Here is a 27849-nt window from a genome sequence, read left to right on the forward strand (position 1 = left end):
AATCATTCCTTTGGAATGCATAAGGTTAGACGCAACTCCTTTATGGTGTGATCTGAGGGGGCCCTTAAGGACTTAATCTGCACGCTCACACACACCACTGATTAGAAATCCCCATCAGGAAGAGTGTACGATCATTTATTTGGTGAGGGCTTTGGGACACTGAATAGGGGAAAAGAAACACAAAAGGTGAGCAAGCAGTTCTCAAAGGATGCTTTCAACTCCCTGGCCAGTCGGCGTGTATGTTTTCGTCTACAAAGTGTTTCCAATTACTGTGGCACTTTCGGTATCTGGATCCATCTCCAGTGAATTCCTCTGCAGCTCCTGCCAGACATATGGGATCAATCAGGGCTTCCGCGCTGGTGCGCTTGCTGCGGGAATGTTGACAGCCTGACAGACGCGGGGTTCTGGTGTCATGGAATCCCCGAGCCTTTGGCTTTATCCCGGGAGGAGAATGAGAGGGGGAGGAGGGAGATAGAGTCAGAGATACAGAAAGGAGACAGGAGCGGGGAGAGGGAGAGAGGGAGAGAAGGAGGGAAGCGGGTGATTTTTCTTGACTGCCCCCTTTCCTTCAAACATTTTATAGGCTTCAGGGAGAGAGAGGAGGAGGAGAGAGGGAAGAAAAAAAGAGGAGAGCGAGAGGGGTAGAGAGCGCGCGCCGTTCCCTCCGGAGTTCCCGAGCTGCTGAGGAGTCTGGATTGTGTCTGTCCCCAGTGTCAGATGAAAGGGCGCTGAGGCTCTTGGCCGCTGCCCCGCGCCCAGCTCCGCGCACGCCCCTCTGCGAGTCCGGCCGCCGGGCGCCTCTTCCCGCCCGATCCGCCGCCTGCGCTCCGGGGCAGCCACTGTGTCTCCAGCGCGATGTGGCCTCGCCTGGCCTTTTGTTGCTGGGGTCTGGCGCTCGTTTCGGGCTGGGCGACCTTTCAGCAGATGTCCCCGTCGCGCAATTTCAGCTTCCGCCTCTTCTCCGAGACCGCGCCCGGGGCCCCCGGGAGTATCCCCGCGCCGCCGGCTCCTGGCGACGAAGCGGCGGGGAGCAGAGTGGAGCGGCTGGGCCAGGCGTTCCGGCGACGCGTGCGGCGGCTGCGGGAGCTCAGCGAGCGCCTGGAGCTCGTCTTCCTGGTGGATGATTCGTCCAGCGTGGGCGAAGTCAACTTCCGCAGCGAGCTCATGTTCGTCCGCAAGCTGCTGTCCGACTTCCCCGTGGTGCCCACGGCCACGCGCGTGGCCATCGTGACCTTCTCGTCCAAGAACTACGTGGTGCCGCGCGTCGATTACATCTCCACTCGCCGCGCGCGCCAGCACAAGTGCGCGCTGCTTCTCCAAGAGATCCCTGCCATCTCCTACCGAGGTGGCGGCACCTACACCAAGGGCGCCTTCCAGCAAGCCGCGGTAAGGCGCCCGCCCCTCCCGGCCCCGGCCCTAGTCCCCGGGCCCTTCGACCCACCGCTGCCTGCCCGTCTGTATCCTGGGGTTCAGTCCTGGGCAAGGCATAACCTCCCCAAGTCAAGCGTCCCCATCCACAAAACCAGAGTCATCGCTACCCGCCTATTATTGTTGTGGGGGTTCCAATGGGATAATGGATTTTAAAACGCTTAGGGAGATGTCAGGCTCCTTAAACAGTCGGCTTCGAGGACCCTGTTAGGAAGGGATCCTTGAAACGCTAATCACATTCACATTTGTAGGAACAGACGGTATCCAAGCTGAAACAGGTGAGTATGGTTTACAAAGTGTTTCTAAAGGTAGGACATGGAGTGATATGAACGTAACCCCAGTTCTTTTTAAAGTTATGTTATGCTTTCAATGTAAGATTCATGCCCTTCCTATTTTTGCTCCAATCCTTTATGAGATTTTTAATATCTGGAAGAGGAAGTCAGTTTGGGATGTCGGACTTTTATAAAATGTGTCTCTTTTTCTGATTACAAATTAATTCATATTCAGTGGGGAAAAAAGGAACATATGGAAATATCTAACACATAATAGCAAGCCAGTGTTTGTAGAATGAATTAAACAAAAAGGAGGGAAAGGAAAAAAAACCCCTAAAATCTCATCACTTTAGAAAAGCCACTGTTTGCAGGTTGTTGAACAGTTGCCCAGTATGTACATCCATTCATACTTTTAACCCTTGGTATCTTGCTATTTTGTGGCCTACATTTTTCATTTGTTATATTCTAATTAAAATGTTCTACATTAGCTGCATACTATTCCATTGCATGCAACAGTCACCTATTGTTGGACACTTAGGATTTTTCCTAAGTTATCGTGAACGTAAATATTTTTGGACTCTTCTGTTTACATCTTTAGGAAGAATTTCTATAAAAGTTCCTGAACTAAAGGTTATGAACATTTGTAACTTCTTGATACATATTGTCCATTTCTCCCTTGGAGGGTTGTATAAATTTATATTCTCATCAGCAGAGTATCTCAGCAGTAAATTTACCACGTATTCACCAATATCATATACTATTATTTTTAATATCTTTGTCAATTTAAGAGGTGATAGAGGCATCATTTTAGCAAATACACATTTTTCATTTGTGAGGATGAACATTTTCCAGTACATCTACTGGACATTTGTATTTTTTCCTTTGACAATTATCGTAGTTTTTACCCATTTTGCCATTATAGTGCACGCTGGCTTGTTTTTTTTCTTAATGATTTGCAAAAGCTCTTTATATAGTGAGGCCAGTAATTCTTTTGTGTATATGCTACATATGTTTTTCCAGTTCACTGCCTTTTCTTTTTGTTTATGGAAATGTTGTTAGATGAATGGTTTACATTTTTATACACTCAAATCGATCAAACATTCTCTTTAAGATCCTATATTTGTTCATAGTTTTAGAATAGCTCTCTCATTTCCCAAATCAGAGAAATCGTTTTCCATGTAGCAGCTTAATCCATCTGGAATTTATTTTTGTGTATTGTATGACAAAGAGGTCCAACTTAATTTTAAAAAATAGTTAACCAGTTGTCCCAGCACTGCTTGCTTAATAGCCATCTGTCCTTTTCCAATTTAATTGAATGTCACGTTTATCATGTGCTAAATGCTTATGGGTATTCGATCTCTTCCTGGCTTTCTATTTCATCCCATTCTCTATCTCATTTATCATTGTCAAAATGATTTAACTATCGTAACTTTACAATGTATTTAAATATCTGGTAGTGCAAATTCTCCTTTTAAAAAATCTATTCTTTTTCTAGTTATTCTTACCCACTTATTATTTAATATGAATTTTAAATTCATTTTTACATATTACCAATGAAGTCAGTAAGGATTTTGATTTCAATATAGAAAATATTGAATTAACTTGGGGATTATATATATTTTATAGTAATAATTCTTCCATTTCAAAAGTGTAAGACCTTATATTTTCTCAAAGTCTTAAAATAACCTTCTCATTTCCCAAATCAGAGAAATAGTTTTCTATTTAGCAGTTTAATCCATCTGGAACTTACTTTTGTGCATAGTATGACAAAGATGTCTAATTTTATTTTTTAAATAAGCAGTTGTCCCAGCACTATTTGGTTCATATAATTTGCTTAATAGCATTTATGCGTATTCTTTATACATATACATTTATACATCTTTAACAAAGTTGTAGATTTTTAGAAATTAAGTCCTGTATATTTTTTTCAAGTTTAGATCTAAATACTGTTCAATATTACTGTCATGAATAGCATCTTTTAAAATTAAATTTCAAACAACTTTTCTTGACGTATAGAAACATTGATTTTTAAAAATATGCCTTCTATATTTGGATTCTTGTTGAAGTCTCTTTGATTCTTTTTTCTCTTTTTATATATATTTTATTTTACTGATAATAAATATTTATTGCAGAAAATAAAATAATCAGGAAAACTATTTCCTGGAAATGTACTGTCATAGTTTGGTACATAGCTTCCTTGACTTCATTCAGTTGTCTAGGTAACAGACATGTTTTCATACATATATTATGCTTAAATCATGTTTACCCAGGAAAAAGGATTCAATTGTACATCCTCTTGTAATTTGACTTTGTATTCCCACCATATATTTCAGTCTTCTTTCCAAAATAAGGAACATATTTCTACTATCATTATTTTTCAGGGTCACAGTTTTCCACTGTAGAATGTGCTTTTGTGTGTGAGTGTGTGTATGTGTGTGTGTGAGAGAGAGAGACTACCTATTATTATATATTTAGGCTGTTAGAAACATTGTGTAAGTAATCTTTGCCCATATCTCTAATCATTTCCTTAAGGCAAATTCTTGAAGTGCCATTATTGCATCAAAGAATATTCATGTTTTTTTAAGGCATTTAATACATGTGTCAAGTTGCTCTGCAGAAAATGGTGCCAACCTGCCCTCCACATGCAGTCCCAGTGTCAGGACCTGGGGTGCAGACCAGCCAGTGCAGGCTAGTATCATTTGAAGATTCCACCCCCCACCCCCCACCCCCCAAATTTCTAAGTGAGAAATGGAGTCCCATTTTAAATTGCATTTCCCTATTAGTGAGGCTGAATATTCTAAAAACATGTTATTGTCCATATATAGCTCCTTTTTTTGAATACTCATTAAGATATTTGAGGATTATTATCCAGTTTTTAACTGGGGATGGCTCTCTTTTTTACTGATTCACAAATGCTCTTTAAATCTTAATGATATTAACCCTCAGCTGTCAGTGACCCAAGTATGTGGCAAATATTTTTTCTCAGCACTTTAATTTTGTTTAAGGTGACAGCAACAAATGTTTTGTTAGTCTATTGGATCTATTTTTTTTCATTTGTGCTGTTTTCATTGCTTATGAAGGTTTAAAGGCTTTTGCCTTTAAGAGATAAATAGCTACTCTAAAAATGCTCTCTGTGTGTTGAAGCAGTCGCACTAGGCAGGGTATAGTTTTGCAGCTGTAGTTCCCTGTTGGACCTGATCTCGGCTGTAAATACTCATGAGGCCCTAATGGCTGGCCTTGTTCCTAATGCCATGGTCTGCTCCATCAAGGAAGAACCCTGCTGCATCAGGGAAAAACCTGCCATGTACCAGCTCCTCTGTTTGGCTTGGCCAGACTTGCCCGGGGCCTCTGAGAATGTTGATCCAAAACAGTAAAATGGGTAATGAGTCGAGTACACAGTGCTCCCCTCAAGACCTCCTCTGTCTTCAGCTTTCCCCTTCCAACTACTACATCCTGTCTTGAAAAGGGGAATTGCCAACAAGGTTCCCAGTGCTGCTCTTCAGCCTGGATCCATTTGTAATCTAACAAGCAGGGATTTCTCAAAAGTTTGTATTAGCTGATCTACCCTTTGACTTTTTTTATTTTTATTTTTTCTCATTTTGGTTGGGCTATGAGAAGGTACAAAAGAAGGTCAGCTGCACTCGGCCGGGCGCGGTGGCTCACGCCTGTAATCCCAGCACTTTGGGAGGTCGAGGCGGGTGGATCACGAGGTCAGGAGATCGAGACCGTCCTGGCTAACACGGTGAAACCCCGTCTCTACTAAAAATACAAAAAATTAGCCGGGCGTGGTGGCGGGCGCCTGTAGTCCCAGCTACTCGGGAGGCTGAGGCAGGAGAATGGCGTGAACCCGGGAGGCGGAGCTTGCAGTGACCCGAGACTATGCCACTGCATTCCAGCCTGGGTGACAGAGTGAGACTCTGTATCGAAAAAAAAAAAAAAAGGTCAGCTGGGCTCAGTCCCTGTCTAAACTGGAAGCCTACATGTCTTCATTGTAACTTTTCCAAGCCTCTGATGAGCATTCTTAGGTGTAACTAAAATATAGGATTTAGAGAAAATTGGTAGAAGACGACCAACATTTAGAAATGGTGTTGGTTGAGGCTTGAATTTTTGCACAGGGATCAGGCAGAAGCATTTAGCTGCCGAGTTAGTTTGAAAATGGTAAGCTATGTTCTGTGGGTTTTGACCTGAAACTTTGTATATTTCATCATGGAAATGAGATCGTTTGTCAGATTCCCACGTGTGCAGAATGGTAATAACTGATTGTGACCTAGCCTTTGGGTGAAATTGAAAATCACAGGGACATTTTTGAGATTATTAATTACTCCCTGGAAAAATCAGTTTTTCAAACCTTTTCTGTTTGCAACTGAATGCTCACACAACTGTTCACAGACACAATCACAGGCAAACACATAAACATGTGTGGTGCATAGGCACACCGTGCAACCACACAGTTACCCCTCAGTCAGACATCTTATTCCTCTTACATAAAAACTGTGAGACGTAGAATTTTCTTTAACAACATGAAATTTGCTGTTATTTCTCAGCAGATGGGACTGAGCAAACAAAAAGGATAACAGTGTTGCTTCACTTTTTAAATTATTATTTGGTGTCAGAATTGGACAACTCGAGGGGTAGTATATGAATGGGTACTCACCATTATCACACCTGATTTGAATGGATAAAGTGCAGTGTAGACATAGTCTCTTCAAAGAGCGCAAGGACTAAAGCAGTGAATTCTGTAATTAGTACACAATCAATAGCCTAGGGGAAAGTTTAGCACCTTGAACTTAATTACATGAAATCCTTTTACAGAATTAATAAAAAGCTCTTCAGCTGTTTGTTCCAGGGGAGTAATTATCTCATAACAACCTTTCTTCTTGGTTTTTCTTCCTGCCGTGTGTTTGTAAGTTACCTTTCCTGAAGTCAATGTGTTTGAATTGGTCCCACTGTGAATGCCAGGCTCTTCTCAATCCTACGTATCTCACGTCAAAATAAAACCAGAGCCCCTCATTTCCATTTCACTTTTGCTAAATATCCATTAAACAAACATCGCATGAAGCTTCCTTTGAAAAAAAAAAAAAAATCTGCTCTCCTCATTGTTCCAGAATTGCAGAAATGTGATCCTCTGGTGGGGGATGCGCTGTCTTGCCAAACATCCAAGCTTTAGATGGTCAGAGGACTGGGAATGTATGGGCGGAAGTGCTTCCTAGCTCAGGGAAAGAGCGTCTTCCATGATGTGTCCACACTAGCAGATATTCACACCTTTACCTGGAGAGTAATCTCTCCCAGGCTTATGGGAAGAAAGTGTCTCCTTTTATGTTTTCTAACAAACCCTGAAGATCTGTGAGATGCCACTAGGATTTGTTCATACAATAGGCTGATAATAGCCTTTGTATGTTTTGCAGTGGTCTCTCTGATGGCCCCAGTGCTGAGGTAATAAGGAAAGTTTGGGTTCTTTTTTTTCTATAAGAAGGGGTGGGGGTGCTTATGTAATCTGCAGTGGACTCAGTTGTTCCACACTCAGAGGATAGTTTTTATTTTATTTTATTATTATACTTTAAGTTTTAGGATACATGTGCACAATGTGCAGGTTTGTTACATATGTATGCATGTGCCATGTTGGTGTGCTGCACCCCTTAACTCGTCATTTAGCATTAGGTATATCTCCTAATGCTATCCCTCCCCCCACCCCACAACAGTCCCCTGAGTGTGATGTTCCCCTTCCTGTGTCCATGTGTTCTCATTGTTCATTTCCCACCTATGAGTGAGAACATGCAGTGTTTGTTTTTTTTGTCCTTGTGATAGTTTACTGAGAATGATGATTTCCAGTTTCATCCATGTCGCTACAAAGGGCATGAACTCATCATTTTTTATGGCTGCATAGTATTCCATGGTGTACATGTGCCACATTTTCTTAATCTAGTCTATCGTTGTTGGACATTTGGGTTGGTTCCAAGTCTTTGCTATTGTGAATACTGCTGCAGTAAACATACGTGTGCATGTGTCTTTATAGCAGCATGATTTATAGTCCTTTGGGTATATACCCAGTAATGGGATGGCTGGGTCAAATGGTATTTCTAGTTCTAGATCCCTAAGGAATTGCCACACTGACTTCCACAATGCTTGAACTAGTTTACAGTCCCACCAACAGTGTAAAAGTGTTCCTATTTCTCCACATCCTCTTCAGCACCTGTTGTTTCCTGACTTTTTAATGATGGCCATTCTAACTGGTGTGAGATGGTATCTCATTGTGGTTTTGATTTGCATTTCTCTGATGGCCAGTGATGATGAGCATTTTTTCATGTGTTTTTGGCTGCATAAATGTCTTCTTTTGAGAAGTGTCTGTTCATATCCTTTACCCACTTTTTGATGGGGTTGTTTGGTTTTTTCTTGTAAATTTGTTTGAGTTCATTGTAGGTTCTGGATATTAGCCCTTTGTCAGATGAGTAGGTTGCAAAAATTTTCTCTCATTTTGTAGGTTGCCTGTTCACTCTGATGGTAGTTTCTTTTGCTGTGCAGAAGCTCTTTAGTTTAATTAGATCCCATTTGTCCATTTTGGCTTTTGTTGCCATTGCTTTTGATGTTTTAGACATGAAGTCCTTGCCCATGCCTATGTCCTGAATGGTAAAGCCTAGGTTTTCTTCTAGGGTTTTTATGGTTTTAGGTCTAACATGTAAGTCTTTAATCCATCTTGAATTAATTTTTGTATAAGGTGTAAGGAAGGGATCCAGTTTCAGCTTTCTACATATGGCTAGCCAGTTTTTCCAGCACCATTTATTAAATAGGGAATCCTTTCCCCATTTCTTGTTTTTGTCAGGTTTGTCAAAGATCAGATAGTTGTAGATATGCGGCATTATTTCTGAGGGCTCTGTTCTGTTCCATTGATCTATATCTCTGTTTTGGTACCAGTACCATGCTGTTTTGGTTACTGTAGCCTTGTAGTATAGTTTGAAGTCAGGTAGCATGATGCCTCCAGCTTTGTTCTTTTGGCTTAGGATTGACTTGGCGATGTGGGCTCTTTTTTGGTTCCATATGAACTTTAAAGTAGGTTTTTCCAATTCTGTGAAGAAAGTCATTGGTAGCTTTATGAGGATGGCATTGAATCTATAAGTTACCTTGAACAGTATGGCCATTTTCATGATACTGATTCTTCCAACCCATGAGCATGGAATGTTCTTCCATTTGTTTGTATCCTCTTTTATTTCATTGAGCAGTGGTTTGTAGTTCTCCTTGAAGAGGTCCTTCACATCCCTTGTAAGTTGGATTCCTAGGTATTTTATTCTCTTTGAAGCAATTGTGAATGGGAATTCACTCATTATTTGGCTCTCTGTTTGTCTGTTATTGGTGTATAAGAATGCTTGTGATTTTTGTACATTGATTTTGTATCCTGAGACTTTGCTGAAGTTGCTAATCAGCTTAAGGAGATTTTGGGCTGAGACGATGGGGTTTTCTAGATATACAATCATGTCATCTGCAAACAGGGACAATTTGACTTCCTCTTTTCCTAATCAAATACCCTTTATTTCCTTCTCCTGACTGATTGCCCTGGCCAGAACTTCCAACACTCTGTTGAATAGGAGTGGTGAGAGACGGCATCCCTGTCTTGTGCCAGTTTTCAAAGGGAATGCTTCCAGTTTTTGCCCATTCAGTATGATATTGGCTGTGGGTTTGTCCTGGATAGCTCTTATTATTTTGAGATATGTCCCATCAATACCTAATTTATTGAGAGTTTTTAGCATGAAGGGTTGTTGAATTTTGCCAAAGGTCTTTTCTGCATCTATTCAGATAATCATGTGGTTTTTGTCTTTGGTTCTGTTTATATGCTGGATTACATTTATTGATTTGCGTATGTTGAACCAGCCTTGCATCCCAGGGATGAAGCCCACTCGATCATGGTGGATAAGCTTTTTGATGTGCTGCTGGATTCAGTTTGCCAGTATTTTACTGAGGATTTTTGCATCAATGTTCATCAAGGATATTGATCTGAAATTCTCTTTTTTGGTTGTGTCTCTGCCAGGCTTTGGTATCAGGATGATGCTGGCCTCATAAAATGAGTTAGGGAGGATTCCCACAGAGGATAGTTTTAACCTCAAGAATTGCTCACTGTTGCAGAAGCTAAGTTCTTTATGCTGAAAAGATATATTTCCAAATTTATGTCTGGAAATGTTCTCTCTTTTGTGCTTCTTAAGCTTTTGAAGAATTCTCAAATCATCCCTAGTATTATATAGGAATCTCTTTTTCAACCTTATCAGAACTTTAGACGTATAAGTGGAATGGAATAGAATGGAATGGAATGAATGAATAATGAAAAAATAAATCCTCAGTATGTACAACAATTCCAGACCTCACATATATTTTCCAGGCAAAAAAGTAGTACTAATTTTTTTTTTTTTTTTTTGAGAGAGTGAGAGAGGGTCTTCCTCTGTCACCCAGGCTGGAGTGCAGTGGCGCCATCTCGGTGTCACACCTGACGAAATTTTGTATTTTTAGTAGAGACAAGGTTTCACCATGTTGGCCAAGCTGGTCTCGAACTCCTGGACTCAAGTGATCTGCCCACCTCGACCTCCCAAAGTGCTGGGATTACAGGTGTGCGTCACTGTGCCTGGCCTAAAATTTTTAATTTGAAGATAGATTGAATAATTCTTAAATGTCGAATTCAGATTTCTTCTTAATCTAGCATTACATGTATTTTATTTATTAGTTTTGTTATTTCCTGGGTATAGGACACTGGTATGTAATAAGAGTGTACCTGCTGCTACTGTTAAAGGCACTTATTATTATTGGCTGCCAGTGTTATATTCTCTTTGGTTGAAATACATCATGAAAATGCTTGGTCAAAGACTGTGAATGCTTAGACACATGGAGAGGGCCAACTGCTTTGTCCTCCCTCACAGCTGTGGCCAAAGGGTAGGAAAATTCTCCACCAATGACCTAATGATACAAATGTGCATAGAGAGGATTTCTCTTAACAATGACCATAATTACACACAAATCACATAGCTAAGTAAATGCCAAAGACAGTCTATCCAGTCTTCTGATTTATCACCTGGTCTTTTTGGACCCCCTCTTTCCCTATATCTTACTATATTACCTCTGGAGATAGGTATCAAAAGCTAAGGAGAAGTAGGGGATTCCATGTCCAGGGTTGCTAAACTGTTACACAAAATGTAAAGCCGAACAGTGTAACCCAGAGAACGTAAACCATGGCTGTAAAATATTCATTCCAAGAGTGCATTTCGCTTGGCGCATGTGTGTATAATTTAATCACACATTTTAAAAGCAGGAGATAGCATGTTTTCAAAAATCTGGCTTTTTGGCTTGCTCTTAGCAAATTGTAGCAATTGTGGGTGTGTATTCTTTCAGCTCACTGGAGTCCCCAGCTGGCACTTGGAATTTCATTTTGTGGTCCTTGATTGCTATTTCCTGGCCTGACGGGGAACAATCAATGGCAGAGGTTGAGATGGTGTTAACCCCCTAGATCGTATAAACTAGAATGAATGAAGTGGCTAGGAGTAGCTTAGCTGGATCTAATAGAAAATCTGAGGTACCACTAGCTAAAATATGATGGACATTTCTTTCTTTCTCAAATTAAGCCTTGAGTAGAAAATTCAGAGGGAAAATGACAGGTCTGAAATGTCTTCTGGGATCCAGTTCCCTCTTTTCAGCTCTGCTCCATCATCTTCAGGTCACCTCATGGTCTCAGTTGGCTACTAGACCTCCTACCATAAGGGATTCATTCCAGATGCCAAGAAGGAGAAAAGGACAGAGACAGTCACACACTTACGGAGACTCTGTGGCAGTCCACGCAGTACTTTCACATAGATCTCATTGGGGAACACTTGGTTTCATGCTTACCCTTAGTTTTATGGAGCTTTATTGCTGAAAAAGAAGGAAAATGTGGATGCTAAGCTTGACTAGGCATGGTGGCTCACGCCTGTAATCCCAGCACTTTGGGAGGCTGAGACGGGTGGATCACCTGAGGTCAAAACCAGCCTGGCCAACATGGTGAAACCCTCTCTCTACTAAAAATACAAACATCAGCCAGCTGTGGTGGCACATGCCTGTAGTCCCAGCTACTCAGCAGGCTGATGCAGGAGAATCGCTTGAACCCGGGAGGTGGAGGTTGCAGTGAGTTGAGATCGCATCATTAAACTCCAGCCCAGGCAACATTGCAAGACCTGTCTCAAAAAAAAAAAAAAAAAGGAGCCATCTGGAAGAGTGTATATCTAACCAGGGAGATGATGCTGAGAAATCCCATTCCATTTCTTCCTCAAATGCCACTGGCCTGGCCAGGATCAAGATAGAAGAGTCTGGCCTTGACTGAAAATACCTTAGTCCTTAGGGCAGATGATGCTTCGTTTAGTAAAAATTATCAAAGTTCCTAAGGAACTCATTTAAATATTGGTGTGGCCAAGCTTGGTGGTTCATGCCTGTAATCCCAGCACTTCAGGAGGCCAAGGCAGGCAGATCACCTGAGGTCAGGAGTTCAAGACCAGCCTGGCCAACATAGTGAAACCCCGTCTCTACCAAAACAACAAAAATTAGCCAGGAGTGGTGGTGCACACCTGTAATCCCAGCTACTTGGGAGGCGGATGCAGGAGAATCGCTTGAATCCAGGAGGCAGAGTTTGCAGTGAGCTGAGATTGCGCCACTGCACTCCAGCCTGCACGACAGAGCAAGACTGTCTATACACACACACACACACACACACACACACACACACACACGCAACAGAAACTTTTTATCGTAGTTTCCCAGAAGTCAGAAGCTTCTAAATAATATGAAATTCACTCACAACTAAAAGATTATACTGATAGAGACAGGGAAAATTGTATACTACAAAATAAAATTAATACTTTAGTGTTAATTTGATAAATACAAATGAACATTTCTCAGGAAGACATGGTTCTTCATCTTTTCTTTAGTAAGCTGCCAGGTGAAGACATGTCTACATTGAAAGGAATTTCCTGTTATGTATTGTCTCTGCATTTCCCATAGATTTTAAAGACTGTTCTCTAAATCTCTCCAGACCATATAAAGACTGGATTTCCGGCATAGAGCCAGAGTCTGCTTCCATATAGTAACCTGCTCTGGTTTAGAGGTCAGCTGTGGATAGGAAAAACTGTGACAGTTGTTTAGCACGAATGTTGTTACAATGCTTTGCTTGAAATGAAAGATAGCACTCAGAAAATGCAATATATGAACCATCAGTAGATGGATTTTCCCTTATCCATCTTTATGAAAAGATTTTTAAAGTATTCATCTTCTCTGCTATATGTCTTTCTCATGGGGTCATTCAAGAAATTAATAGTTTATTTCTGTAAAGGGTGAAGCAATAAAGATTTTTCAAGTTCAGAGTATATAGTTATTTCACAGATGCACTAAATGTGTAAGCTGTAAGCTTGATAGATTCTAATTACTATATCTATTGAAATAGTGACAGCTACCTTGTTTTATGTGAATAAATGTAATTTGAAGTTAATTAAGGAAAAATTTGATTCCTACAAGATAGAGAAAAGAAATTTCAGGGAAGTTCTTAGTAGGACTTATTACATGATTGAGTCATTTACTAAGAAAAAGTAATAACACCAAGTTAAATATTTTTCCAGTTGTAAGCTACTGCCAGAGTATATAAAGTATATTTTGAGGACATGACTTTAATGAACTATTTTCTTAATTTCTCTGAAACAGTCCCAATAGCCTCAAATTTTTTTTTTTTTTTTTTTTTTTTAGTCTGAGTTTCACTCTTTTGGCCAGGCTGGAATGCAATGGCACGATCTCGGCTCACCACAACCTCCACCTCCCGGGTTCAAGCTATCCTTCTGCCTCAGCCTCCCAAGTAGCTGGGATTACAGGCATGCACCACCACGCTCTGCTAATTTTGTATTTTTAGTAGAGGTGGGGTTTCTCCTTGTTGGTCAGGCTGGTCTGAAACTCCCGACCTCAGGTGATCTGCCCACCTCGGCCACCCAAAGCCCCAATTTTTTTAAATTGCCCATCCTATAGCACTAGCAGATAGGATGTACCAGTCGCTAATGCCAAGTATGTTTGTTTGTTTTCTAGTTTAATTTAATTTTTATTTATTTTTTTTTTTGAGACAGGGTCTCACTCTGTCTCCCAGGCTGGAGTGCAATGGCATGATCATGGCTCACTGCAGCCTCAACCTCCTGGGGTATCCTCCCACCTCAGCCTCCCAAGTAGCTGGGACTACAGGGTCACAAATTATGCCTGGCTAATTTTTGTGTTTTTTGTAGTGACAGGGTTTTGCCATGTTGCCCAGGCTGGTCTTGAACTCCTGGACTCAAGCAATCCTCCCACCTCGGCCTCCCAAAGTGCTGGGATTATAGGCATGAGCCATCACTCCTGGCCTGTCTTTCTAATTTCAAAGATGGTGTTTAAAATGTATATTTGTATATGTACATGGTTAAAATACCAACACTTCTAATTTTATTAGATATAAACTCTTAAATTTTCACTAGTTCAACCCATAAACTTCTGCATTTGTAATCATCCTTATTTTCTTACATTTGTCAGAGTAAGGGTCCCTTCCCTCAGCAAGGTAGAACTTTCATCAAGTGTTTTCCCTTCTTTCTTGTGCATTCGAGATCTTCCTCTTCACAGGCCTTTTTCTCTGAACATAGAGCATTCACAATTTATCTACATATTTAAGAAATTGGCATCAAATTTCCAGAGCAATATGGTAAATTGTCAGTATGTTTGCAATAAAAGTATAAATCCTAAAACTCAATATTTACCAATCAAGGAATTTCCCATGAGAAAATAATCTGAGATAAAGTTCCCTATAAAAGAATGGTCATCGCACACTCTGTGCTTGTTTACCATGAGTATATAAAACTCTCTATATAATGTAAGTTCAATTTCGTTAACTATGTGCACTCTTAGAACTTGACCGGGAGCCTTGATTTGCCCCTGTGCCTACTTATGGAAGAAGAAGTGAGCTGGAGACACATGTGATGTCTCCATCTAGGCTCTGCCAGAAGCACAACCTAAGATGAGGATTCTAGTGTAAGTAGCTTATTTGGGAGTTGGTCCTAGTAAATATTGATGTGAGAGTGGGGAAATGAGACAAGGAAAGGAAGCCAGCCAACAGCACCATAAAACAGTAGTTGTTCTTAATTCCACTAGGGAACACTGGGAGCCAGTGTAGAATTCAGGCCTTAGAAGTATCACAACTTAAGGGTGATAGGTCTCAGGTATTTAGAGACTACCTCATGTCAGTCACTGCCGAGGTTTGCTCCCTGGAGGGTAATAATTCTCTGTCACTTTTCTGTCCCCTGCAAGTAGGCAGAGTCATCTCCAGGAACCCAAGAAAGCCCTCAGGCAGAGATGCAGATGCTGGCAGGGGATGTCTAGGAAGTCCGGGTGGGCCATTAGCAGGGCCCTCTGTGGCAGCTCGAAATGGAGGCTGAGAGGACCAGCCTGCACTATCAACTTTGGGCAAAGCAAGGGCACGTGACATTTCCACAGGTGAAGAACTATGGAAAATAGCTCAACTGAAATCACTTTATTGCCCACTAAGCAGACAACTCCAGCAGTAAGAAATTACTAGGTGCAGTACTGGAAGTGGGATCTGAGAAAATGTGGAGTGTTCTTCAAAGAACTCACACATGGGCCAGCATTTGAGAATCCACAAACACAGAAAGCACCAATGCCTTTTTCTTTATTTCCTTTCACTTTTTCTCTTTCAGTATTTCCTCTTTCTCCTATTGTTTCATGGGATGAGACCGAGTATCAACATTTAGTAGGCAAAGGTGACTGAACTCACAGCAGCATGGTTCTTGTGGGAATTTTTCAGAGTAATTTGTATTCACCAATTTGGTATTTTCCCAAAATGTGGGGAAATACTGTAGGGAGATATTAGATAAGGAAATTACAGAGATGTATATACATGGTTTATAACTCTCTTGTGGCATTTGTTGTCTTCCCTCTGCTTGCTTAGGACAAAGATCACATCTTAGTTGACTTTGTACCTCCTACAAGACCTAGAAAATGATATTCATTAAAACTTTAGAATTCTTGAAAAGATATAGCTTTAGTGCATTTCATTTTATTATATCAAGCATTATATTGTGTTTTCCTGAATTTGTTTCTGTTGCAAATAACTGAAACAAAATAGTTGTAACATCTCAAAGGACTATTCAGTGGATGCTTGACTTTGGAAATGATAGGATAATTTTAGCAAATTCATCCTTCAGATCACTTTCCCGAGAGAGCAATATAAAGTGTTTAGAAGGATCTCAGACAGATGTGGACTCCTACTTGCTTTTCCACAAAATGTGAACAAGGAGGTAAACTTTACAGCACCTCTGGAGAGAGAAGCTCATCCAGTGAGTTCTGAAGGAACCTGCAGGCTCTGGGCTTTTAATTCACGTCCCCTCTCCATATCACTGTCACAACTGCCCTTTAACCACTCCTGTAATGTTCTTCTCAATATCACCCAGATTCAAATAGTTATTTTTCTGCTCTTCTGCCAAAAGCATTACCACCTAATTTTTGGCTCAGGTGGAGTTGTGTGCTTATTGGTTATATAGTCACAATTTTCCCTAATCCCATGTCCTACCAGTAATAAGCATGATTACTGATTTTCATTCACTGTTCTGCATAAAATGTTGGTTGCATTGTAATTGATTTATCTACTTGGCAGATGTATCCTAGCAACATGTTACAAGTTCCTTGGATGAATCATGGTATATGATAATGAATGATTACTACTTGTCAGGCACCACTTTAAGCACTTTACCCATATGAATTTATTAAATCTTCACAATAGCAAGCTTTCTTACTTAGGTTATTATTTATTTATTTATTTATTTATTTATTTATTTATTTATTTATTTATTATTATGGAGATAGAGTCTTGCTCTGTTGCCCAGGCTGGCGTGCAGTGGCACTATCACGGCTCACTGTAGCCTCAACTTCCCAGGTTCAAGTGATTCTTTCACATCAGCCTCCAGAATAGCTGGGACTACAGGTGTGAGCCATCACACCTGGCTAATTCTTTTTGTATTTTTTGTAGAGACGTGGTTTTGCCATGTTGCCCAGGCTGGTCTCAAACTCCTGGCTCAAGCAATCTACCTGCTTCAGCCTCCCAAAGTGCTAGGATTACAAGTGTCAGCCACCGGACCTGGCCAGTTAGGTTATTATTATTATTATTACCAAAATGCAGATGAAGAAACTGAACCGTAGAGAATGTAAGTAACTTGACCAGGTGATACTACTGGTTAGGTTGAGGAACTAGGATTCAAATCCAGGCAGTCTGGGCCAAAGTCTAAATTCTTTTTTTTTTTTTTTTTTGAGATGGAGTCTCGCTCTGTCGCCCAGGCTGGAGTGCAGTGGGGCAATCTCGGCTCACTGCAAGCTCCGCCTCCCGGGTTCACACCATTCTCCTGCCTCAGCCTCTCCGAGTAGCTGGGACTACAGGCGCCCGCCACCACGCCCGGCTAATTTTTTGTATTTTTTAGTAGAGACGGGGTTTCACCGTGGTCTCGATCTCCTGACCTCGTGATCCGCCCGCCTCGGCCTCCCAAAGTGCTGGGATTACAAGCGTGAGCCACCGCGCCCGGCCCTAAATTCTTAACCACCACGCAAAACTACCTCTATGTTACGTTGTCAGATCTAGTAGATGCAAGACACACTGATACATACTCACCAGTGAAGTTCATTGCAAAGTCAGGAGGCAGAAACTGCAGCCGTGAAAGGGACTTGGGTATGCCCATGACCAAGCGGAAGGCAGGTTGGAGCAGATACAGGACTAAGAGAAGGGGATGTTTGGAGATTGTCATTTGAATAGGCACTCTCTAAGTTGCCTGATAATCCCAGCTGACCACCCTTGTCTCACACCCACTTCACCCTCTCTCAGATGCCATTTTTACATGATATAATCCTATCAGCTAGCATCTCCTGCCTCATATACTTTAACAGATATTTCTACCAGTCCTTGCAGAGACCAAGCCACGGAGGCAGTAGGAGATCATATCTTTTAGCTGCAAGATATCTGCCTCTGTCCTTTTTATTTATCTAGCTTTCTGAAGTCTTGGGTTCCTTTAATCCAAGGTCAGCACCCATCTCACACCCTTTATTGAAATAAAATGTAACCCAAGCAAAAATCCAATTTTCTTTTAGTCCTAAGTGACCTTAAGTATTACTCTCAAACAATCATTCAGCCTACACTTAAGTTTGTAAATGTATATGCCAAACCTCAGTACAAGACTTGGTCTTCCAGCTAAATTCAGTTTATCCTAATCTGAGATACGCAGTGTTCCCCTGCATCATAACATTCCTATTCTTTTCATACACTACCCATTTCACAAAAGAAAAAAAACACAATTCCTTTTGACTATTTTAGTACTTTCTTCAGGTAAAAAACAAAATAAAACAAAACCCCAAAACCTTGCTGTAGCAATTAGCTCCATGATCATCAGTGCTTACTAAAATCTTTCTTCAAGTATGGTAGGTAATAAACTGGATTCATTTATATGTCCAGTGCATATTTAAAGAACACCGCCCCTGTTGTAAGAGGAAGCATGTAACTGAATTGTAGGGATTGTTTAATCCACCAGAGACTACATTTTATTCAAAATAATTTTAAAAGTCAACACATTTGAAAGATAATATATTTAAATATGACTACTGTCATTGATTGATAATTTAAATACAGATAATTAATCTTCTAATCTATGAATCAAAGTCAACCCTGAATCATTTGGGGTTTAATTTCAGTTTTTTAAAGATAAGAAACAATATTTTGCTCCATCCTGGTTTATTTATGTGGTCATGTGGTCAGTCATACAAACAAAAAAAAATGTAACAAACTTCCAAATGTCGTTTATTTGGAATGCTAATAAATGTCACAAATTAAATGTGGTTTTTTTATGAATTTAAGATAACTATAACAAAGAAAGTACACAGTAAGTTCATGAACTTAAAAAATCTCCCTTCAACCTCCACTCCTTTGCATCCCCCTTGTGTCAGATTTGATTTGAAATATATTTGGCTTTTTGAAGCATTCCAGAGTTGGCTTGTTGCTGAAGCGTAAGTATTTGCAAGGTAATGGTTAGATTTTCCATGTCTTTCATGTGTTCTAAATTCCTGCTAAACTTTTTCTTTATGGTAAGTATTAAAATACCTGGTAAGAAGACATTATTTCTTTTCTAACAGCTTTGAATCATAAATCACATTTTTCTTCTTTCTCAGTAATATTTTTACACTTGAATTCTCCCAATCTCTATGCATGCTTCCTGGCATTTGGTGCTCTTTTGGAAGAACAGTTTGACCTGATACATTTCCAAAATAATTGTTCTACTGGCTAAGCCTAAGCATAGCATTAAATTATTTCTTCTCTTCGTAGCTCATATTTTTTGCAGTCCAGTCAATCAACAGCCACTTTCGCTGAGGACCATGCCCCCCGCCTTCAGTCCACTGCCTACCCATGAGGCTTGTCCCTTTCTGTTTGGATTGCAGGTGGCAATCCAGAGATTGAGGTAGTTCATTTATATTCTTTTTCCTGGGAATTTGAATTAGGGCACAAAGAACCCTGAGAGAGTAGGTGTTTTTTGGTTTTGTTACTGGTAGACAGGTACTACAGAGTTAAGTCTGCACAGAGAACCATAGAAATCTCATGAACATAAGGAAGAGAGAATAAAGAAGATATATAAAGAGAAGTGGAGACAACATACTGTGTAACTCCAGAGGAAATAAATGTAAGGTTGGAGAAAGTAGCCACCATGGCTTCTACTGGCTTGCTTGTACCTGGTTTCAATCCCTCTTGAGAACCAGCTCTTCTCCCTACTTTCGGGTTAGAAAAAAATATTCCTATATGCATCCAGTAAATCTTTGTTTAAGCTAATTAAGTGATTATTCAACCACACAACAGAGTGTGGTTGCCCTCATTCTTTGTGAATTTGGTAAATAAATTTGCAAAGGCCCTATAAATTGCAAAATTTATTTACACACTTGTGAATAAATTTAATTCAAGGGTAACCACTAAAAGTCTTTACTAACTTTCTTCTTCTATTTGCATGTTTCTCTAAAATAATTTTTGCTTATTTTCCTTATTATGGAAATAACATACAAATTAATAGCTTAGATAAAGCAGGAAAACATAATAATAATTACAGTTTTTGTCTCTCACTTTTTTTATATATGTATGGGCATACGTAATTATATGTCATATGTAGTAAAAGCACATGCTGTAATTTTTGTTTTTAAAGTTGTATAATGAAATTTTTCCATATAATAGATTCCTCTAAAATTACCTTTCAAGTATATTTTTTCATGTAGATATACCACAATTGAATTTTAGAAATCTCCTATTGCGGGTCAGTTACCGCAAAATTTTGCAGTTGAAATAGTTATTCTTGTATATAAATCTTTCTCAATACCTCTCAATATTATCTTTCAATTTATTCTTTCATCTGAAACATGATTAAGTTCTTTTACACTTATTTATATTTCTTGCCTTGTTACAACAGCTAAACTTCTCACATAAAAGTGATGAGGCACTTTCGGAGGCTGAGGCAGTTGGATCACCTGAGGTCAGGAGTTCAAGACCAGCCTGGCCAGCATGATGAAACCCCATCTCTACTAAAAATACAAAAAATTGGCCGGGTGTGGTGGCAGGCACCTGTAATCCCAACTACTCAGGAGGCTGAGTTAGTGAGAATCATTTGAACCTGGGACACGGAGGATGCAGTGAGCCAAGATTGCGCCACTGTACTCCAGCCTAGGCAACAAGAGCAAAACTCCATCTCAATAATAATAATAATAATAATAATAAAAAGTGATGAGGCATTCTTGCCTTGTTCTTGAATTTAATAATGCTTCAGGCATGATTTTGATCATTGGTTTATGATAGCTGTCTTGGTCATATTAAGTAAGTACCTCTCTGTTCTTTCCCTAATTTGTTTGTAGAATCATACTCTGATGTCCAAATACCATTTGTAATACTTGGGCCATTTAAGATTATCTTACTTTCTCCTTTGACCTCTTGACATTAGCATGTGAATAATTTCTCTAATATCTTTGATTTTTTGGGCTATGTGCTACTTGATCATATTGTATAGGAATTTAACATCTCAACTGAAATGATAGAGTTACTCATAACAATATTGATAATAAAATTAAATTTGATTTTTTATCCTATAATAAATTAGCATTTGTTTAAGAATAATAGGTCATTTAGCCTCCAATTCTCATTTGGATTCTGATGACTTTCTTTTGCTATTCAGATTTTCTTTATTCCCTATGTGCTTTTATTCCAAATGGTGGAATTTGTCATTGTTAGAAGTTTGTTTGGTCTTCTGCATGTTTTTTTTAAACCATTTTAATTAAGTCTGCTACTCATCAACTCCTGTGCGTACCATTTCCCAATTTGATGTACTGTCCCTATGGGTCCATTTCAAAATGATTTGTATCCATTTTTAATAACTAAAATATGTATGTGGGTGGAAAACCTTGTGACCATAAATTTGAGACTTAGTTCTTCTTTGACCCTCTGGTTCTTCTGTGATTTGGCTAGACTATAATAAATAGCCTAGATGTTATAGGGCCAACCAACTTTTTTCTTTCTTTCTAGACTCTCAGTCTATGAAGCCCAAGTAAATACTTCAAATAAATGAAGCACACTAAAAGTGATTGACTTAAAATTACAGTATAAATAGGAAAGCTCAATTACTGCAGAATACTGTTTCCAGTTTATACTTTTGTCATTGTTTTATCTATTTATTTACGTATTTTGTTTGTTTTTAGTTAATGGTTGTGTCATCAAATAATACAATTGGTAAATCCCTAGCACATGCCTGGTATATGATAGATGCTCAATATGGATCTGGTAAAATAAGTTTACATATAATATTTATATGAATTTTCATTTCATGATTGCAGGATAGAATTTACTAAAAATGTTTTGGCCTAGAATGTATTAGTTTATTCTGCATGGTGGACATATAGCTAGCACAGATTAAGGCAATTGCTTTCATTCTCTTACTTCATAGTTAATCTTTGTTATCAATAGAGTGAGAATATAACATTCAATTCCTGCCATAGAGTATCTTGCCATCTGGCTTGGGATGTAGTCAGACCTACAAGAATTTATTACAATGGGGTTAATATAATGGAATGTGAGTGGGGGCACTGATTTTATGCATAGCAGAAGAATTTGGGAAAGTTTAAAAAGAGGAAACTTTGATCTAAAGTTTGAAGAGCTAGTAAAAATCAGAGGTGGACGTATTGGGAGATGGAAAGAGTTGTTAAGAATTTCCAAGCAGAGCAAACATCAAGAACGCATGGTATATTTCAGAACCTCCAAATGGATTGGTGTAGCTAAAATAGAGTGCAAAAGTGGGGTTGGGGAGAGGGTAGACAGGAGGCAAGGGTGTGGTAAAGGTTGTGGTTGGAAGCATTATTTAGCACTAGATAGTAAAAGGACATGTAAAGAAGTTTAGACTTTATTTCGTGGACGGAGGGAAAACATTGGAAGTTTAAAGACACAATCAGATCAGTATTTCAGAAAGAAAACTTTGATGGCAGGTCAGAAAATGGATTTGAAAGAAGAACAGCTTCAGCTACAGATGTTTAAAACAACTCTTGATTTTCAAAAAGCTAGACTGAAATTCCTGAACCATGGCTGGGGCGATTAGATTGTGAGTTAGATAGATAACTTGGAAATGTACACATCTGGATGGTTACTAAATGTGAGATAGGTCAGAAAGAAGGCACCGTAGATTACTCCCAGATTTCAGACTTGAAAGATATTTGATATATATTGAAAACAGGAGGACGAGACCCCTATTTGTGTGTGGAGAGGGTATGCTGAGTTTGAGGAGCCTCATGGTGCATTCAGACAGAAGTGTACACTGGGCCATGGGAACTTCACACTGGAAGTTGAAGAGTTTGACACTGATTTAGGAGCCATTAGACTGTAAGTGAGACTCAAAGTTCTCAGTTCACATGATACTGTCCAAAGGAAGCATAAAAGAGAAAATTTGGAAATGGCAAACAACAACAAACTATAATATAGAAGTAAATGAAAAACCCTAAAGACACTACTAGGAGACAGTCAACATTTTGATGTACAGTCATGCATCGCTTAACAATGGGGATACCTTCTGAGAAAAGCATCATTAGGCAATTTTGTTATTGTGTGAACATCACAGACTGTATTTACACAAACCTGGGTGGTATAGCCTACTATACACCTAGGCTATATGGAATAGCCTATTGCTTCTAGGCTATAAGCCCTTACAGTATGTTACAGTACCGAATACTGTGGACAATTGTAACAGTATGTTAAATATTTGTGTATTTAAACATAGCTGTAGAAAAGGCAGAGTAAAAATATGGCATTATAATCTTATGAGATCATGGTTGTATATGTGGTCTGTCATTGACCAAATCATTATGTGGTACATGAGTGTATACATGACTATATACTGTATGAGTCAGTCACACTTATGCAGACATAAACAGACATACAGTACATTTCCACATACATGCACACTAATATAATGTCCATATAGGTAATGAAATCATTGTGTTTGGTTGCCTACTTCTTAAATTTAATAGTGTTCAATAATATCATTGTAATAATATTATGTGATTACCCTATAATTTATTTAACTAGTGTACTTGTCCTATTGTTGGAACTTTGTGTTGTTTCTAATTTTTTATCATTGCAAATTATTCTGGGATACACATACATCCTTTTGATCATTTTGTGTGTGTATCCATTGTTATTTCCTTAAGATATTCTTAGTTGTAGAATTTAAGTTCAAATCATGTGAAAATTTTAAGGCTTTGATCCCTTTGTCAAACCATCCTCCAAATATTACCAGGACAGGTGGCATTCCCAACAAAAATATCTGTCTTCCTATGTATTTTGCAATTTTGAAATTTAAAGAAAACCTTGGCCATTTGAGAAGTTAAAAAAAACAATGTTACTATTTTTAAACTTATGCTATTTTGGTATTAGTGAAGTTAAACATTTTTCATATTTTCTGAAAAATACAATTTCTTTTTTTGGTCTTCGTTTTGTTTGGTCAAAAATGCTCAACTGTATTTCTGTTATTTTTTCTCTTTTCTCCTCCTTAGAGATCTATACAAATTATTTATATTTTAAAAACGTTGATACTATATTTGATAAGCATAATACATATATTTTCCAGTTTGTTGTTTTCTTTCTAATTCCGATTTTTTTAGAGGGAGCAGAAGCTTTAAGAAGTATAACACTTTCTATGGTTTTGTGTCTTATTATGTTAGCTAGGAAGTTCAAAAGGATTTTAAATAATAATGAAAATACTTAATACTGATTCATTTCTTATCTACTTGGGAAATCTGCTGTTTTTTTAATAGTTGAACATGGTTTCCATTATTGTTTTGAGATAGATAATCTATCATACTAATGAGGTATATTTTTATTCCTAATTTTTATTGATAAGCAAAGCAAAAATTAATTTTATTGAATGTCTTTTCAGCATATTGGATTATTATTTCCTTTTAATTGGGATAATAATTGTGTTGCATTGAAGCAAAAGACTTTCCAATTTTAATACATATTTATATTTGAGGAATAAGCCTTATCACATAAACGAGAAAGTTTCTTTTAATATTATTTGAACTCGGTTTCGTAGTATTTATATAAAATTTTGTGGCTACGTGAGATTAGTCAGCAGCTTTCTACACTAAAATTTGTACTAGACTTTATCAATTTGAATTTCTGGCATTTTTATCTCCCTATGAGCAATGTGGAGCTCTGTCTTTGATTATTTCAAGTTTTCATGCATTAGTTTCTTGTCAAATTCCTCTCTTACACATCTCTCTTTTCATTTTAGCCTATTCTCTTTCTATGGCTTTCAGTTCTTGTTTTTATAGAGGTTTTGACTTTCTAAATCTTAGTAATACAAGCACCATTTTCTTATGCTTTTTTTTTTTTTTTTTTTTTTTTTTTTGAGACACGGTCTCATTCTGTCACCCAGGCTGGAGTGCAGTGGCACCATCTTGACTTACTGCAACATTCACCTCCTGGGCCCAAGTAGTTCTCCCACCTCAGCCACCCAAGTAGCTGGGACTATAGGTGTGCACCACCATACCCAGCCTATTTTTGCATTTTTTTTTTTGTAGAGACAGGGTTTCTCCGTGTTGCCCAGCCTGGTCTTGAACTCCTGGGCTCAATCAATCCGCCTGCCTCGGACTCCCAAAGTGCTGGGATTACAGGTGTGAGCCACAGCACCAGGCCAATTATGCTTATTTTCTTATTTTAGTGTTAAATTACATACTCTTCCGAATGCTCCAGTTGATTTTGTGTATCTTGGATTTACAGAATATTTTCATAGGCCTTCTCTAGATGTTTTGTGTTTTTTCATCCTGGGATGAGGATATATCTATCTTGGTTTACACTGTCCCGTATTATAGCCACTAGCCACATGTGTCTACTTAAATTTAAGTTAATTAAAATTAAACAAAGTTACTAATTCAATTTCTCTGTTGCAATAGCCTCATTTCAAGTGCTCAATAGCCATATGTGGCTGCTGTATGAAACAGAACAAATGATAATGTCAAGCATCACGGAAAGTTCTACTGGGGCTTGGTGATCTAGGCCATCCATTTTCAGACATAGGCTGTGGCTTATTTGTTACAAATAAGAGGGTTAACCTCTTCACTGATCATTTGGGTAGGTTATCAGCTTGCTTTAGTAATATTAATAATAATAGATAGCAAAATTTACAACCGTAAATTCCAACACTCATTTTACTTTTACCCAGTTAGTTGTTTATTGTTTGTTGCAAACACTATGACTAAATATATGTCTTCATTCATGGATGGTGAAAAAGCAGAATAAAAATCCACAACTCTATCTGGCTTCTTTGAAAATTTTCTGCTAAATAAAATAAAGGTAGAATGTAAGATATAAAGTATAAGAATTCCCTATGAAAGAAAAAGAAAAAGAAAGAAAGAAAGGGAGAGAGAGAGAGAGGGAGAGAGGGAGGCAGGGAGGGAGGGAAGGGGTTACATGTGCTTAACATGAATTAATAAAACTTTGAAATAGAGACGAGAAAAGAGAAGATAAACAACAGATTAAAATTCAAACAAAACTGGCCGAGAAGCTGAAAAGAATAAAGTGAGAACTGTGTAAAAGACAGAAATATTGTAATAAGGAAAATAAATGCAATGCCGGGATTCAATCTCAATTAGAAGTAGAGAAGAGAACGACACTGCATACACCCAAAACAGTAGTATAGAAGAAAAGCTTGGAAGTAGGATGAGATAAAAATGAAAACATACTAGAATATATGAAGTCCAGAAAACAATGAACAGAAGAGATTCTTTTCCCATAAATAATGTTAAATATAAAACCATTAACATCTTTGAACTGAAGAACACCTGAGATTCAAATTAGAAATATTAACTAAATAACAGAAAGAGCGTGGTGAAATTTTAGAATTTGAAGGGCGAAGTATTACCAGTAGCTTATGGTGTGTTGTTTGGACTAAATGTTTCTTAACACAGAAACAACATATGTGGAAAACAGATTGAAACACTGACATAATTTACTAATTTTCTGCCCCTTGGAGAATAGCTGTCATGTAGTCATTGTAGGTATTAGTTCATTGTATTTATTTGTATATTTATTTATTTATTTATTTATTTATTTATATTTCTTTCTATTGGCTCATCAAGATTGATCAAGTTCTTTAAAAGATAACGTTATGGCCGAGTGTGGTAGCTCACACTTGTAATCCCAGCACTTTAGGAGGCTGAGCTGGGTGGATCACCTGAAGTCAGGAGTTCAAGACCAGCCTGACCAACATGGCAAAACCCCAACTCAATACAAAAAATTAGCTGGGCGTGGTGGCACATGCCTGTAATCCCAGCTATTCGGGAGGCTGAGGCAGGAGAATTGCTTGAATCCGGGAGGCGGAGGTTGCAGTGAGCCAAGATCACAGCACTGCACTCCAGCCTGGGTGACAGAGTGAGACTTTGTCTCAAAAACAAAACAAAACAACAAAAAAAGACTTTATTAGCATCTCTAGTTAGTATTTTCAGTGAAGGCTGGTCACAATGGGTAACTGCAGCTAAGGTTGTGTTGCAGTTGGTATGATATCGGCACGTAGTTTAATTAATGCAGCCCAAGAGCAAACACTATCCCCACGCCAGATCTGCTGTGACCTCTCTTTTTCTTTCAAGACCAGTTTTTGAAACAGTTCTCTTGCAGCCTGACATGGCGTGGCAGTCTTGTGTAATGCTGATGGATCTCGGGTGTTAGAACAATATTACACAACCCTGCATTTTTGTCATTCTAATGACTATTGCTGGACAAGGGAAGCTTACTTTCCTGCCAGATATTTATACAAGCTAATCGGAGGCTTGATACAATACAGATGGTGATAACCTTTTGCCATACAAAGTCCATGTTGAGTTTTTCTTTGGCAGCAGAGGGTTTGTCTCATTCAGTATTCTGGACCAAAAAATTCTGTTTCTTAAATGTCTCACAAAGGCTAGCAGATGATGTAAACGATTTCAGGAACATTGAAAAGAGAATCAAGTGCTGGGCTTCTAATACATTCCACAGACATTACCACAGATCTATTTACTTCTTAAATCTGGGGTATAAAATGTTTTGATTGAATTAATGTTTTTATTCAAGTACTATGAAGCACAAAGATTGGAGCGAGGGGTAAATTATTTTCAGTAAATCCCCCACCCCTCCTCTATCCTTAAAGTGCATTCCAAACCCAGATCTTGTGTAATTCTTTGCTTGGACTACTAGTCCTGCTATTCTTCTTGCTGTTTTAAGCTTAATATATTGTCTTGCCAACAGATGTGATGGCTCCTGTAAATATTCACCCGTTCTCTGTAAAAACAGAAGAAAAATAGAATCATGGCTTGAAGTGTTTTGTGTGTAATGAGTAGTACAGCAAGAAATCACTGCTAAATCCTAATGTGGATGTTAAAGAATGTTGTTGACAGGAGCCAGATTAATATTAAAAATAGCATTCGTTTGTTTCAGAAGGACAATAAAGGCTCACATAATTTTATCTTTGGTGTACAAAACTATCCAAAACATATACATGTGCATGTACCCAGACACACTAACTACTCACTCAAGACCAACTTACTCAAGTAACTCTGCTCC

General features: G+C 38.7%; 1 protein-coding gene across 2 annotated transcripts in view; it reads left to right on the top strand.

Moving 5' to 3' along the window:
• The first annotated feature begins 472 nt into the window (after positions 1-472).
• Positions 473-27849, top strand: part of SVEP1 (sushi, von Willebrand factor type A, EGF and pentraxin domain containing 1) — a 228385-nt gene continuing 201008 nt past the window's right edge. For both annotated transcript variants that reach the window (XR_008656538.2, XM_055271527.2), the window contains exon 1: positions 473-1386. Coding sequence is in view for 1 of the 2 variants with exons in the window: in XM_055271527.2 (XP_055127502.1) it covers positions 856-1386 (531 nt within the window). In the remaining variant the exon portion in view is untranslated. The remainder of the gene's footprint in view (positions 1387-27849) is intronic.

The sequence above is a fragment of the Symphalangus syndactylus genome, chromosome 3 (genome assembly GCF_028878055.3).
Source record: "Symphalangus syndactylus isolate Jambi chromosome 3, NHGRI_mSymSyn1-v2.1_pri, whole genome shotgun sequence".
NCBI classification, from domain to species: domain Eukaryota; kingdom Metazoa; phylum Chordata; class Mammalia; order Primates; family Hylobatidae; genus Symphalangus; species Symphalangus syndactylus.